Source organism: Myotis brandtii, unplaced genomic scaffold, assembly GCF_000412655.1.
Source record: "Myotis brandtii unplaced genomic scaffold, ASM41265v1 scaffold724, whole genome shotgun sequence".
In the NCBI taxonomy this organism is placed as follows: domain Eukaryota; kingdom Metazoa; phylum Chordata; class Mammalia; order Chiroptera; family Vespertilionidae; genus Myotis; species Myotis brandtii.
The window spans coordinates 577,193-592,667 of NW_005370857.1; the positions used below are offsets into that span (position 1 = coordinate 577,193).

Genomic DNA, 15,475 nt, shown 5'->3' on the forward strand with positions numbered 1-15,475 from the left:
AAAAGGGGCTTCATGAAACCAAGCTAGAATGTCTATTTGTGGTGCTGTAGTAAACCCAGTGCTAATCCCATAGCAGTTGTCACAAAATGATATATAATGTTACACATTTTTGTTAGGCTGTGGAAGCCATTTACATATTTCAAATTGTGGTAAGGGTCTGTTTGATCCAGGAGTTTGCATATGAGAAGCAGTATAGTTTATTCTGAATGTGCCTTTGGTACATCTCCCTGTGACATGAAATATTTCTGCAGTAAGTCCTCTCTCCTGACCACTGGTGCTGGGACTCACCTTTCTGAGGTCACCCTCAGCCCCGCCCATTCCTCTGAGGCTCACCTAGGAATCAGCTCATGACACCTCAACTCTTTCCCTCCCCACCTCCACAGAGAGGGGCAGAGGCGTCAGGGAACACAGCTGAGGAAGTGCTGGGAAGAGCAAGGCGGTCCTAGTGGACCTCTGTGTCCCTCCTTCTTCAGAGTCCAGTGCTTCCCATGCCCGAAGGTCTGGCCACTCGCCTCCAGAATTACCTGTCGGTCCTTCTGCTTCTTTCCCAGACTCCCAACAAAACGCGTGCTTTCCCAGTGGACCTGCCTTAGATGAGTAATTTGATTAAATTGATTGAAAGTATGAATGATAATTTTGAAATCCTTCCAAAAATATTTGCCTGTGATCTCAGGTTGGAGGGACCAATAATTGCTGGTGCTCAGGCATGGGGTCAGGGGGCGAAGGGGATGCCTTTAGTGCCATTAGAAACGGGGGCAGGGGGTGTATAGCCTGTGGAACTTCTCTCAGGAACCTCTGGGGAACCCTAAGGAGACTGGGACATGAAATAAATCTACAACGTGAAGAGACTGCTTATTTGGAATTCAGAAAGACAGAACCACATTGTCTCTTCCCCTAACTTGTCTGGCCCTTGCGCTAATTACCAAGCATAAGAACAACTACCACCTCCAGTACTGCGTCACCGTTTTCTCCAGCACTCCGTGTGACGTTCATCTCACTCCATAGCCCCCCTAGAATCTCCTTGAATGTGGGATGAAATGGTATAAATGCAGTATCTCTCACAACTGCTGGGACAATTCAGTGCTTAACATTTAAGCATTGAATGAATTACATTATTCTCAAAGATAGAGTATGTGGAGCTCATGGTCACTTCTTGTTCTCAATATTATTGTGATCTATTTGTATTAATTTAGCATTTTTAATAATACGATGAGGTCTATTGTTTTTCTATGTGCTCCTTTACTGGTTTTGATTGTTTATAATATGACTCAGAAGCTGTCCTGTCTTTAGATGCAGAATCAGGAGGAGACAGACACTTTATATTCTGTTTCCCATGCCAGTGTCTTGCACATAAATTCCCTCTTCCAAGAAGTGGGTGAGGTGGGAGATGTTGATAGGAAAGCTTCTGGAATATATTATAGTTATCTTCATGAGATAACTCCAGCAATTTGTTTTCCTTCCATATTCTGAAGCTGGATTCAGAAGCCCTTACTTGATTTCATAAAAACAATGAGCTGTGGGTAAGTCCCTGCTCGGTTATCGTGGCCTCTCAGGGTAGATATGGCATATTCTGTATTTAATCTGTGAGCTGGCCTTTTGTATGCATTTCTTGTGTTAACACTAAACATGGCACTCACATGATTTGCCTTCCCAGTTCGGAGCTTAGTGTTTCAATCTATAATTTAAGAAAAAAAAAAGCCCACATTCACAAAACTGCAGCTGGATTGTTCCCAACAGGAGCTGTGGGTCAGGGCTCCCAGGGCATTGAGATAAAGCCCGAGGCTTAGCTTCCCCTAAAGGGTGCCCCCTACTGGCTCAGCGGACTTTAACGTGGGAGGGAAAGACTTTTCTATTCTTTCCCTCCCACTTTAGAAATGAGGCAGGCAGTAAGTATATTGCAAATACTGATTTCTTATGTGGAGTATCACATCTTTTATATCTGCATGACTGTACTGCGTCTAACATGCAATCGTTTTCATGTCTTCTTTCAAAACATTAAAATGTATGCCAGCAGTGTTCATATTTTAGGTAACAAAAAGTGTGATGATCAAGTTTTCATGTTGAATGAACTTGTTAAACATTAGTTTCTTCAAAGCCATCTCTTTCTTTTATCTATTTTCCTATGTCCACAGCCCACTTTTGCCCAATTTTGCTCACCTCTTTATCCACAGAATTCACAGAAACCCCTGTCCCCTCATTTTGTTGCAGTTCTTAGGAATGAACAGGAGGTGGCAGTAAGATTTCAAGCTCAAAGGGCATTTAGGGGCTTTCTCAGCAAACTCATACTTGCATTGGAAAACTTGAATTGTACAAACTAGCGCTAAAAGCGAGGTATTTTCAAAATGCCAAATATAATTTAACACAGGGGCTTATTTAAAAAACACATAAGTATATTTTAAGTATAGCTCATGTGGTGATTATTAGAGTAATTATTTGGGTAGGAAATTCTTAAAAGAACAGGAAATTATGAGAATGAAGGGAATTAGTAGAATTTATATCAAATGAAGGACTCACAACCAAACCTTATTATTTGAGTTCTGGGACTTATATTCCTACCTCCACACAAATGCTAGTCTCTCTCTGCTTCCTCGGATTTTGCTCTTTTTGCACCCTCCCCTCATGGTGGTGAATGTTACCTTTGAGGCTGTTTGGCACCCCCTGAATGGGTTTGTGATCACTTGAATAGAGAATGTGTTTGTCTTTCTCTCATTTCAATGCCACTCTGTGTGGCTTCTGTAACTTTCATCTCTCTTGCTCTCATTCTTGCCTGCCCTCTCTCTTACTGTATGCGCTTTGTGCATTGTCTTAAAAGCAATACTCATCATTAGAGGGAGGAAAAGCAAAGAAAGAGAGGATTGTATCATTGATAGGGATTCTCAGTGCTAAGGGATTTGGGGTTCTAGTTTCCCCAGTTAGAGATGCTTTGGGGCCAGAGTGATGGTGGTAAAGATGCCACCTGGATCTGTGATCTCACTATTTCTTGCTCAAACCCTCAAAATGGTGTCATCGTCCTCTAGGCAATGCACATCCTTGAGGGTAACTCAAGGCAGAAACGCTGTTCTCCAGGGATGGTAACCTACAGCCGGGCTTTCAAATCACATTAAATCTTGGGCTTACTGGATTTTCCATAGAAAGTGTTTGTTCATCACCAGGGAATAAGTTGAATGTGTGCAGCAGCATCATTTCCAGGTGAAACAGAAGAACAGTAGAGGTGGTGATTCCACAGCAGTGGTGGGAGCTCTTGAAATGTGCCTGGAAGGGGTGCCCAGCTGGGAAATCTGTTTCCATTTGGGCCATTTCTCGGGAGTTTGTTACCAGACAACCAGCAAGAATGGTTCACGCAGGGAACAGAATCCTACTATGTGATTTGGCCCAGGCCTGAGTGCTCCTGGTGGGAGGCTGTGTTACAGAGATTGGATCCCACCAAAGTGTGAGAAAGGTGGGTGAGAGAAGCCTAGGGGGCTCTCAGGGCTGAGGTCACAGTCACCCGTGCTTGGAGGAAACGGTGTTTTTTGCTGTAGTCCTCACCCCGAGGTGACAAAGAGGTGGAGGACAAAGAGGAAAGACTGTCGTAAGAAGGAAAATTCATAAAAGAGAGAGTTGCTCTCAGTGCGTGCTTCTTTGTTCCCCAGTGAGGACTTCACAGCCAAGGAACAATTTATATGTGGTGGGCCATGCGAGTGGACAGATAGCACAGCGTCTAGCTCACCCAAGGATTCCTCCTTTGTTTTCTCTATCATCCCATGATGGTAACCAGGAAATGAAGGGGCCCTGGCTCCTCCAGCCAGGCCTTTGAGTTGGTGTGAATATATCAGAGGTCCCCTTCCCCGTCCACAGTTTCAGGGAAATATTCCATTGCTGAGTGTTTTCAGACTAAGGGCCTCTGTTCTTGTGCCAATTCAGACTCAGGGCTTAGCCTGTCCTTTGTGCTTGTTCTCAGCTCACTTCCATGTGACTCCATCCCTTGGCCAACTCCCCACCAGGTGATGGTTTATAAGTGCTAAGTCAGTATATGTGTTGGGGACACTGGGAAGGGAGGTAGACATTCATTTGTGGGGTGGTTCTTTCCAGAAAGTAATAGACCCATGTAGATGGGTCCCTAATAGTCATCTAATTTATCCTTTGTCTTTAGCAAAGGTTATCTAAAATAGGTGGTCTAGTGACCTCCTGTCTCTCCCCAAAGAAAGAAATGATATAGACTTCCCAAGGAGGGCCAAGTAGGAAAGACATGGATGCTATTGAAGACAAGAGATAAAAACAAAAGAAACTATAGAGGCTGAAAAAGTAGACACATTGTGTTAGGATGAGCTTGCAGGTTTAGAGAATTCCATCCAGCTTGCCAAGAAATGCATGCACCTGAAACGTATTGCAAAACATTATAGCCCGTCGTAAAGGCTGAAATAGTCACAATGCCCATCATCTCAGTTCCAGGCTTGTTGATTAAAAACAATAAAACATCACAAGAAGTGCAATACTTCTTAAAGACTCTTTTGCCTTCATAAATATCACACTCTTTTGCTCTTCGGTATTACTACTTTGCTGGTAAAAACTGGGCACATTTTTCAATGTCCTTAGGCCTTGTAATTGATCTACTAGACAGATTGGAAGTCTCGAAGGGAAATGTGCCAATGGAAGGCAATCTAAATACCTACCTTTGAATTTCTTAGAGATTCCTTGTGTCTTAAGTGATGACAAGTTCTGTCCAATACAGTGGCCCCTAGCCAATGTATGTGCTATGTCTCATTCCTTCAGTTTATTGATATCTGCATACATTAATCTCAAAACATGATTCATTCCAAGATGATATTAATGTATTTAGGTGGATCATTTCATATTTTCAGACTTCCTTGGAAACATCCCTATTCCAGAAGATTACAAACACCCTTCTAGGGACCATGGAGACATTGCCTGAAGCTGTCTGCTTTAAACACAGATGTTTTTGAAGTTTATTTGCTTTATTTTAAGAATTCAAGTGACTTTTGCTTTTGAATCCATAGTATGGCTGTGCCAGTTTCAATATAAAAATAATATTATAATTTTACCAACTAAATTATATAATTCATTATCTAAAAATAGTGTCGTCTTCCTGGAGCTTCCTTCATGTTCAAGTTCCCACACGGACCCTAGTTTGAAAAGTGTTGCTTCAATTAAAAGGAGAGAAAAGCATGAATGTTCTACCAAGCAGGATAACATTCCAACGCAGACTTTTACCAGCAAATCTTCAAGTCAAAATTTAATAGAAAAGTAAAGTGAACAAAAGCAAAACCATTTCCATAAAGCTTGAATGGATGAATAAATGAATGGATCATTTCTTAATATGTTTTTAATTATTATTCATCTCCTCTTCACCTTCTTTTCCCAGTGCAGTGGTGACACAGAGGAAAAAGCCCTCACGCTTTCTCTATAAATAACTAATTCAAAGACTCTGGGTGAATCTTAGTTCGTTCCCTCTGCTGTCGTTTCTTTAAGTTTCTATTCCTGGAAAGGTCCATTTCCATCCCTTATTTCTTCCTCCATTAAATCTTCCTTCCTCCCGTCCTTCTCTTTCTCCAGTTCTAAATGGAAATCTGTTAACAGTTCTTACCTGCTTTATGCCGCACCTTTTTCGTATGTTCCCAGCCTACGTTTGTTGGCTCATCCCTGTCTTGCTTTTTTTTCCTCAGGGCATCTTTGTGTAGATATGCTGGTTCCTTTTTGTGTATTATTTATATTTGCATGGGGTACGTTCTGTTTGGAACCACTAGTTTGGAATGACATGGCCCTGCCTCTTATGTCTCTAGTCCTATCTTTAATTACTTCTTTACATTCTAACAACACAGAATTACTTGTGTATCGAATACCAGATTATGAAATTTCACATCTGCACTCCTTTTCAGATGTCTGTTGCTTCTACCTGGCATTCTTCTCCTTTCTTACTTACCTACTAAGCTTCTACTTACCCTGCAAAGCCCAGCGCAGATGGTTCTTGCTTTCTGATGCCTCCTTTCCCTCTTTAGGGACAAAATTGATCTCCCTCTCTTCTACAAAACCTCTTTATATAGGTCTTGATCATTATATTTCTTCACTTAATTGTAATCATTTGTTCACAATTTTTCTTCACTAGATTATCAGCTCCATGAAATTGATATCTTGTTCCCCTTCATATCTCCATCACTTGACACTGGGCCAGGAACTTAATATGGTCTCAAGTAATAATTATTATTCAGGTTTAAATCAACACAAATTGAAATATTTAAACCTGAATAGTAATTATTAAGGTTTAATAAAATAGAAGTAACAATTTTACATGCAGAGCTTGAGTCTTTGTTTTTGTTGTGTTACTTTGCTGAATTTATATGAAATGTAAATGAAAGTGTAAGAAATACCAAAAAAATGCAAAATAAAATATAAATATTCTATAGACTGTAATAAAAGACTGGTGATCAAGAAAGATGTGAGGAAGAGAACTTTAAATTCTGGAGTTATTTGAGTGCTCATCATAGTTTAGCTGATGCTCTCTCCAAGATAAAGTGAATATGGAAGAGGAATCAAAAGCCTGGGACAAAAACACAAATCTTTCAGGTGCCGTGGGAAGAAGTCGTGAGCTTTTATGCATTCCTTAATTGTCAGATGGAGGAAGATTGTCTATTCCTGAGATTCAACCCCTCTGTTTTAACAAATAACTACTTAGATTGCTGATTTCACAGTATTTCTCTTCTCCTGAGCTAAATTCTGTAAAACATTTTATGCCCATTTCCAGGCATAATGTATGATGTATATGTCTCAGTCGTATAACTTAGTGACTTGTTACAGTGCAAGGTGAAATACTGAGTGAGGGTTGAAATACTCCATATGTCTTGGAATTCCACAAATCCAGGCGTGTGGGAGACATTGAGCATAGAAACCCAACATGACTAATCCTTAGAAAACACTCTGAAATCGATAGCTCTCCCCCACTGCCTGGACGCACTGCAGAGCGTATCCCCATGGGACTTTATCGCAGCCATCTGGAATTTTTCAGGTTTAATATTAGGTCTTTGCTTTTGCAGAAAGGCAGCAAAAGCCTGCTGCCCAACTCCTCCATCTGAGACATTGCGTCGTTCATTTCCGTGAGTTTTTCTTTGTTCCTATAGTTCTGTGAGAAATTAATTGCAAACAATCAGAGACACATTTTTGCTTTACTTCCCATCAGAAAACACCAGGAGTGAAAAAGTTTCCTTGTGGCTGACTCTTTTTTATGTCCTGCACAGATTATTATCTCATCCTATTTCAATATATGATTTCTTTTTAGACTCACCTTCCAGTCCAATTTCACCTTTATTCAACATGTTCTCGTCTTTATTTTTTTTCTAATCGTTAAGCAGACTGCGGGTATCTCCTTTGCCAGGTGCACTGGGTGGCATTGGGCTCTGAGAGTGACTACATTGTCTCCAGTCTGGAGCTTCAGGCTCATTCCCCAGGCTCTTCCCTCACAGCTGATATAGGAGCTGACAAACTGGTCTTTGAAGGTGACATGATGACTTTTTGTGGAGCCCCAGAGTGTGTCTGAGTCTGAACACCAGTGTGGTGTTGCTAAAATTAATTCAACAGATTTTAATCGGGGCCCCTGTGTTTAAAATAAGAGTTGGTTCTAGTTTTTAAGGAGCGCGCAGCCTTGTGGGGAAGACCAGTGTGTGGACAGTAAGGAACAGGGGAGCTCCAAGGAGAGGATAGCTCTGATCCTGGTGTGGGGGAGGGGGATGCAGTGATAGCTTAGGATGACAGTAGGTTCCCTCTTACTGTTCCCTGTGTCCTTGTCCTACATACTGATTTTCTCCCTACAAAATCTTGGGACCTTCTGTCATTTTCACATGCAGAAGTTTACTTGAAGAGATCTGTAGGTCGAAATGATTACACACTTTTCCACTGGTGACACTAATGTGTCTTTATACCATACAGTTCATTCACATAATGGACAAAAATATTACTGATCTGTAGATAAAGCAGTATCAAGCATCCCAAAGTAGCTAAAATTTTCCTGCAACCAGTATGCATCCACTAAATCATTCTTTTCCCAACCTTGTCATCACATCTCATTAATATTAGTTATATTAATGGTTAGCTTTATTACCAAACTCTTGCATTGGCCTTTGGTCATCTCCCAGCTATGGGCTTTAACAGTCTAATTGTTTAAAGGAGAAGACTTCAATTTATGAAAGTTTTAAAGGAGAAGTCTTCAGTTTATAAAAGTTTTGTGGGACTCCAAAGGTTACTCTAATTTCTAGCTTTTTCCTTCAAAATTCAAACATCCCTGAATTCCATATTATGTGTTTCTCTTTCTACCCAGAAAAGAATGAGTTAGTAGTCAAGATTGTACCTTTCAAGCTTGAGAGGAGTTCATAAATAAGGCTGTGTCTGTATTGCTCAAAGTAACTAATTAGTAGTCAGCTGTGGAAGGAAAAAGGGGGTTACTGTGAAAGAGGTTGATATAATGCTTCCTTGGTATCAGTCATAATTAGAGCTGAACCCCAAATAGCATGCAAAGTCTTCAATTTATAAAAGTTTTGTGGGACTCCAGAGGTTACTCTCTTTCCTCATCCTGATTCTCACAGGTTTAGAGACATACGGCCAGAAATAGAAGGTCGATGTAATTCTCATTCAAACATTAAATTCCACAAAGAGTGGAAACAAAATCCAATGATAAGTGTACTTGCCATTTCTTTTATTCCTGCTATTTTTGCTGTCGGAGATTAATTTTTGCCCACAGATACTCAGCCTAGTGTGTATTTACATCTCTGGCATTTTTTCTGGAGGCCTGGGTTTGGGCGCTTACTCACACTCTGACATCACAGGATTTCATCTGTTATCACATTTTATATGAGTTCTTTTTGTGTGTTTGATAAATCCTGACTTAACTAAGTATGTGCGGCCCTATGACACTATACAGTAGACATTCTAGTAACACTACCCCTCCACCAATCCAGGTAATCTTTGGGAGTTATTGATTGGAGTAACTTAACGGAAGTTATTGATTGGAAAAAAAATATATATACTATGCAACCAACACATTAATTATACCATCTACTCTATTGAATTTCTATTTAACTGATTTTGAGGGTATAATTTCTTGATCATTGTTGTACTTATAATTATCAGTATCATTTACAAAAGATTTATCATGCTTATTATCTCATTTTAGGTCACCAGTCTCTTCAGAAGATCACGGTAAGCATCTGTCTTACTTGTACTAATTCAGGATTAAAAGTTGAGCTCTGCTCCTTACATTTCATTGTAAGAGCAAAGAATTATTTAAGAAAATGTGTCTAAGATGTTTGCCTTGTACTTTTTTAGTGTGAAATGTCAAATACTTTTAAAAACTTAATTCATCCTAGCTAAATTTAGTATCTTGTATTTCTTTGAATATATCACAACCATTTTGGTTGACAAATATTAAATCTTGACGTATTCTGCCTGATTTCTGTCCCATCGCCAGAAACCTTTTGTGACTTTGGGCTAGCCATGTAACTTCTTTGAATTACAGATGTTTTTAAAATGGGGGTTAGTGGTAGATATTCCTAAAAGTCTCTTCCAGTTCAGACATTGGGGTTTGCACAGGGTATTATAAGTCTGAAATGAACCTAATTGGTAAGTGGTATGAGTTATTATCCAGCTGAGGTGAGTTATTGGCATTTTAGGAAATAACTATGTGATTGAAAGAATAAAATGTATGTTTTTGTCACATCTAACTTTTGGAGTGGTTCACTTATTCACTCAGACGTTCAAAAACATTGTGTCTACAGTGAGTCAGTTATGCTAAATAATCATGTTATAGAAACATGCTATTGTGGTGTGTGGCACAGAACTTTTCCCCTAAAGAACTTTATGGGTCTAGTGGGGAAGAGGGTGGTGGAATGACACTTAGCTACTGCAATACAAAGTGAAATGTGATTAATCTTGTAAAAGAGGAATAAACATGACTCTAGGAATACTACTGGCTTTCTCCTCATGCATTCCCTGTGAAGGGACCATTCTCCATTCAGCCAGCCAAGTAAATACCATGGAAGCTGCTCTAAGCTTCCTTCTTCCCCTTGTTTCCACCTGGTCACTCTTGCTTTTTGTATTTCTCTTATCTCTATTCTCTTTTCCATCCCCATTGCTTTAGTTTAGGGCCTCTCCATGTCTTTCTTGGATCTCTAAAATTGTCTTTTACCTGGCATTTCTACCTCCGAGTTTCTAACTCTAGTTCACTGCATGCTTAGATAGCATCAAACGGGTTGTTCTAGAGTAAAAATCTATTCCCATTTCCTATAGGATGAAATATTTTCAGTAGACCAATAATTGTATTCAGATTTCCAATGTTGTATTTTAACACAGACTAGAAAGTTCTAAATGATGGAACCTTTGTCTTCCTCTACTGCTTATTGCTTCTATTGGCATCTTTCCCCTTCTGTCCATGCAGAACCACTTCTGATTTCTGGAACTCACCTCATTTTTGGAGTCTCTCTGCTTATTACCCATGCTGCTCTTTCTGACAGGAAACTGCTCCTCCTTTTTCCACATACACAATACATTTACCATTTGAGACTTCATTAGAACATCTCTTCTCTCTGAGAGCTTCATGACCCACTTCTCATTGCAGCAAATATTTTCCTTCACTCTAGAATTTAACACATAAATTTGATGCTTGATTTGCCTCTCTCCCCTGTGAGATTGATATCAATCCCAATAAGTAGAAAACATTAAAAACATGCTTATTAAATGAATGCGTTAAGAAGAGAATGAGGAAGTTTTGCACAGGCCTCTTCTGTTCTCATATAAAATCTCTCCCAATATTGTAATGAAGTTCTTTCATGTTCTATGAAGAATCAGGGGGCAAATTATGTTTGGGCCCATGAAGTCAGACCCATGAAGTCAGAATCCTAATGATGACCTATTATTGTCTGCTATTTTGCTTATTGGTGTTGGCATGACTAGGTTTTTTTATTGCAAAATTAGAGGTCCTTGGGCTTCCAGGTTCAAATGATAAACTAGAAGTTTGTGTTTGGTTTGTATTTTCAATTAAGATTTCACCTATTGACCTTTATCTGCTTTTGTCTTCCAATCAATAAGAACTTATCCCCCATTCCAGAGAAAGGGGGTAGAGGGACTTCTGAATTACAATTCTATAGTCTGCTAGGGATTATTAAGGTTATGAGCTGTCAGTGAGCATATGTTGGTGTCCTTGGAAGTCCAATATTGATAGCACTACTTCAGAATTGATTATTTTAAGAACTGGTATATATGATGAGCTAAAGAAACATTATCTTAATGAGAGGACATTTATATTTTCTTGGCTTCAAAAATGCTATTACATGTTCATGACTCTTAGTTTGATTCTGCAACTTTCCAAAACCACTCAAATATATAATGTAAAGTTATAATGCTGATTTATCTACTTTTATTTAATTTTCATCATCTTTAGCCCATGTATCCTTAGAAAATATTCTTCTTCCTTTCTTTATCACCAAGATTCTTTACTAGCACTTAAAATGTGTTGTCTTCTGTTCATATATTTTTGTGCTCATATATTCTGTGATTAGCATAAAATCTCTTGAATATCATTTCATCAAGCTTCCATTTGCACAGAATAATGTAGGAGACATAAGAAGTGAAATTTTTGCTTTTCAAACTTATGGGTGGAAAAATTGGGGCACACTGGGCAAATGATTATGAAATTGGAAGATAAAGACCTATATACTTCTTGACTATTTTATTTGCTTTTCACCAATGATCACACTTCTCTCTCTAAGCACTGGTCACTTCGGCTGTTTTCAAAACAGGCTTCATTCTTGAGAAAATCTAATTTTCTAAAGTTCAAAAATCCTGACATCTGGATTCACACATATTACCTTTTCATAGAAAATTGAATATCGTGGCTTTGGCATTTATCCTCTGAGTTTGCTTCCTTGTTTGTAAAACAGGGCTATTCGCATCTACCCTGCCCACATCATGGGATTGCTGTGAGTTCAAATGGGAAATCACCTGTGAAATCACTTTCCAATTTGTTAAAAAGCACCTCAGACGTAATGCTATTGTTGGCCCAGCAGTGCACAGGGACGTGTGTTTACTAGTGATGTTTGCTTGGCACTGGTGCTGCCTATGAAAACTTAAAAGATGTGCTGGTTGGGGAGGGGCGTGTGCTGGAAGTGGTGGTGCTTGTGGTGGAGAACTGTTTCCTTTGACATTATTATTAAATATTAAATTTTCATAGGAATACTTTTTACAGCTGGGTGAGGAGGAGTAGCATGGTTAATGTCGCTTGTATAAACTAGAATAAAGGTTCCGTTTATGATTAGATGACTTGTCATGTGGAGTTGATGACACAGGCATAAATGAAATGTAAAACATTTCTATTTATAGACTAGAGTATCATAGTCATTAAAAATAAAGGCTAAAATTTATCGAGTACTTATTATGTGCAGACACTGTGCTAAAGTGTTTCCACTACATTATTTGTCATTTCATCCTCCACAAACAGCACTCAAGAGCAGGTATTATCCCCAGTTCTCCAGTTGGGGAAGCAATTCAGAGTTCTCAAATAACTTGCTTAGGATCACACAGCTAGTCCGTGGTAGAATTTTCAAGCCCAGTCTAACACCGGCTCATTTAGCCACCATGTCCTCAGAAAACAAAAGAAACGATGATCAGCAGGAAAGTGAGCTGAGAGGATTTTATGGGGGGAAAAAACCTTTCTCTCTAACAAGAGTTTATTTACTACAGTGTCAGTCATTTCTTTTTAATGAGAAAACAAAACAGAACAAACACAACAACCTCTCCCTCCTGCTGGGAAGGATTTGTCCCGGTAGAAATGGTAGAAATAATAAACACCAGTGTCACATTCTCTCCTAATTAGTTAACTGAGTGAGACCGGAGCTTCAGGGAAACCTGCCATGCTCAGTCCCAGGGGCCACATTACGTTTTCATGTTACATCTGGAAGCTGGAGTCCTGCTCCCTGTCAGAAGATACCCTTGGCAGTGATTGATTGCCCTGTCCTCTGAGTTTCCTCTGCATTTTGTGCCCATCTCAGCATTGTGTAAATTGCTCCTGGAGCCACCTCCTGTGCCCAGGCTGCCTCCCAGCTCCCAGATTCTGTTCCGTCCCCAGAGCCTGCTTATTTTATGGGCCTCCCAGAATGCCTCTGTGCTGCTTCTACCTGTGCCCTGCACTGACGGAGGGTCATCCTCGCTCGTGTCTGTTCACTTACAAAATCAAAGGCATTGGCAACTCCCTTGAAAGGAGGTGCCAATAATCTGATTCCTTCTGGAATGACTATCTCCAAAACAGGCTTCCCTCTCCTGTCTTATCTCCTAGCCCTGTTGGCATAATGGCTCTCACATTATATGGCAGCTTTTTTGTTGCTGTAGTAGCACAATGGATGAGGATGGGAATAAGGGATGAATGGAAATAGAATTGTAACAACCACAGTCATTAGTGTAGGTGCCCAAGGATGAGTCCACCGTCAGGCTGAGCCAGTTTTACTTTGAAGTAGGTCATGCAAGGAAACTCATTATGGTGAGGCCCAAAGCTCTTTAAAGCATCAGTAGCTGCCCTTGGCTCAAACACCAGAGATTCATTTTTCTCTTTCATATAAATATATGCAATATGTAATTTTATTATAAGAGAAAAGATTCATAAAGATGTATAAAAATCTACCAACTCGGTGTAAATAACCCAAAGGAACCACTGTGTAAACAGCCCAAGAACTGAAACATTTGTAGTTAATCTGGACCCTACACGTCTGCCTTTCTGACTATGTTCTCTTCCCTCCCCTTCAGAGATAACTACTACTGTGTTTTTACGTTTATGACCTTACTACAAGTATGCATATTTCATGCATGAATGTATATGTATACATGTGTATATATATTTCACATGTGTGTTTATAGTTTTGCTTATTTTGAACTTTTATAAGTTGAATTCTATTGTAAATCTTCTGTGACTGCTTCTTTTGTTCATGTTTTGTGATTCAGCCTAATTGATTAATACCACATTTGTTTTATTAAATTTTTTCATGCTCTATAGTACTTTATTGTATGAATATGGAAAAATTTATATATTCAAATTCTGCTGGTGATTATTTATGGACACTCCAGGTTTTTGTTTTTGTAATGCTTACTGGTGTCAATGTATAAGAATTTCTCTAGGGTTTAAACCTGGGATGGCATAGTTGGGTGGTAGATTTTACACACATTTATTATTTATTTATCTAAAATATGTTTTTATTGATTTTAGAGAGAGAGAGAAAGGGAGAAGGACAGAGAGATAGAAACCTCAATGAGAAAGGAACATCGATCAGCTGCCTCCTGCTCCCCCCACTGGGGATCAAGCCCACAACCTGAGCATGTGCTCTGATGGGTAATTGAACTGGTGACCTCTTGGTTCATGGGTCAATGTTCCACTACTGATCCACACCAGCCGGGCAGTTTTACACACATTTCACTGATCACATAATGACCTCTTATTCACATCCTAATTTACACTCCCAACTGCAGACAATAAGAATTCCCATTAATCCACCTCCTCGCCAGCACTTGATATTAGCTGATTAATCTTTTTTTTACCAAATTAGTGAGAGTGTCAAATGGTATCTCATTGTGATTTTCCAGATGGGGAAACTAAGGCACAGCCCTATTAGATAACATGTCCAAGGTCACATGAATAGCTAGTAAGGGTCAGAGCTAGGATTTAGGACTCAGGTAATCCTGGATCCAGTTTCTATTCTTGGCCACTCCTCTGTACTGTCTCTCAATAATATTGCTGAGACATGGGCTATTATTTTTGTTGAATGGAGACTTCATAATTATTGGGTGGAAATTATAAGGTGTTTTTTTTCCCTCCCACATCAGTGATCAGTACCCTTGACACAGAAGAATTCAAAGATATATCCTTGATCCACTTCTCCTATCCCCATACTTCCTTATTCAATAAAACAGGGATCTAATGTCTTGTCAACGGCATTTATTTTTAAGAAGGTACAATTCTTGAAGTTTAGCTATTTCCGTAAGAAAAGTCACAGTAGAAAGACAATTATGATCAGAACTAGGGGCCCAGTGCATGAATTCATGCACCTTCAAAGGAACTGTGGGCTGCGAGGCTGCGGTAGGCACAGGGGTGGGTGGGTCTTGGCCAATCCTCTGCGCCCCCACCCAGCTCCTCTTGTTTCGGTCCCTGGGCCCCTATCTACCAGGGCAGCCCTCCTCCCACCACTCCCATGCGCTGACAGTGCTGGCCTGGCTCACACCTGCTGATGGCATGGAGCAATTGGGGCCAACGCCAGCAGCAGGTGTGAGCAGTGGCTGCTGCCACCCCGATTGCCCCTCAGGAGCAGGGGAAGGTGGAGAAGCCCTCAGGGGTGATTGGGCCGGCAGCCGCCGCTCACACCTGCTGATGGCTCTGAGTGATTGGGACTGGCGCCGGGCACCGGCAGCAGGTGCGAGTGGCGGCTTCAATGCTGGGGGCGGGGGTAAGTGGGGCTGG

General features: G+C 40.1%; 1 protein-coding gene across 1 annotated transcript in view; it reads left to right on the forward strand.

Annotated features, from left to right (window-relative positions):
- DGKI (diacylglycerol kinase, iota) overlaps window positions 1-15,475 on the forward strand; it is a 325,776-nt gene that overhangs the window by 275,436 nt on the left and 34,865 nt on the right. The window contains exon 31 of the mRNA XM_014530144.1: window positions 9,158-9,183. Within this exon, the coding sequence (XP_014385630.1) occupies window positions 9,158-9,183 (26 nt within the window). The remainder of the gene's footprint in view (window positions 1-9,157; window positions 9,184-15,475) is intronic.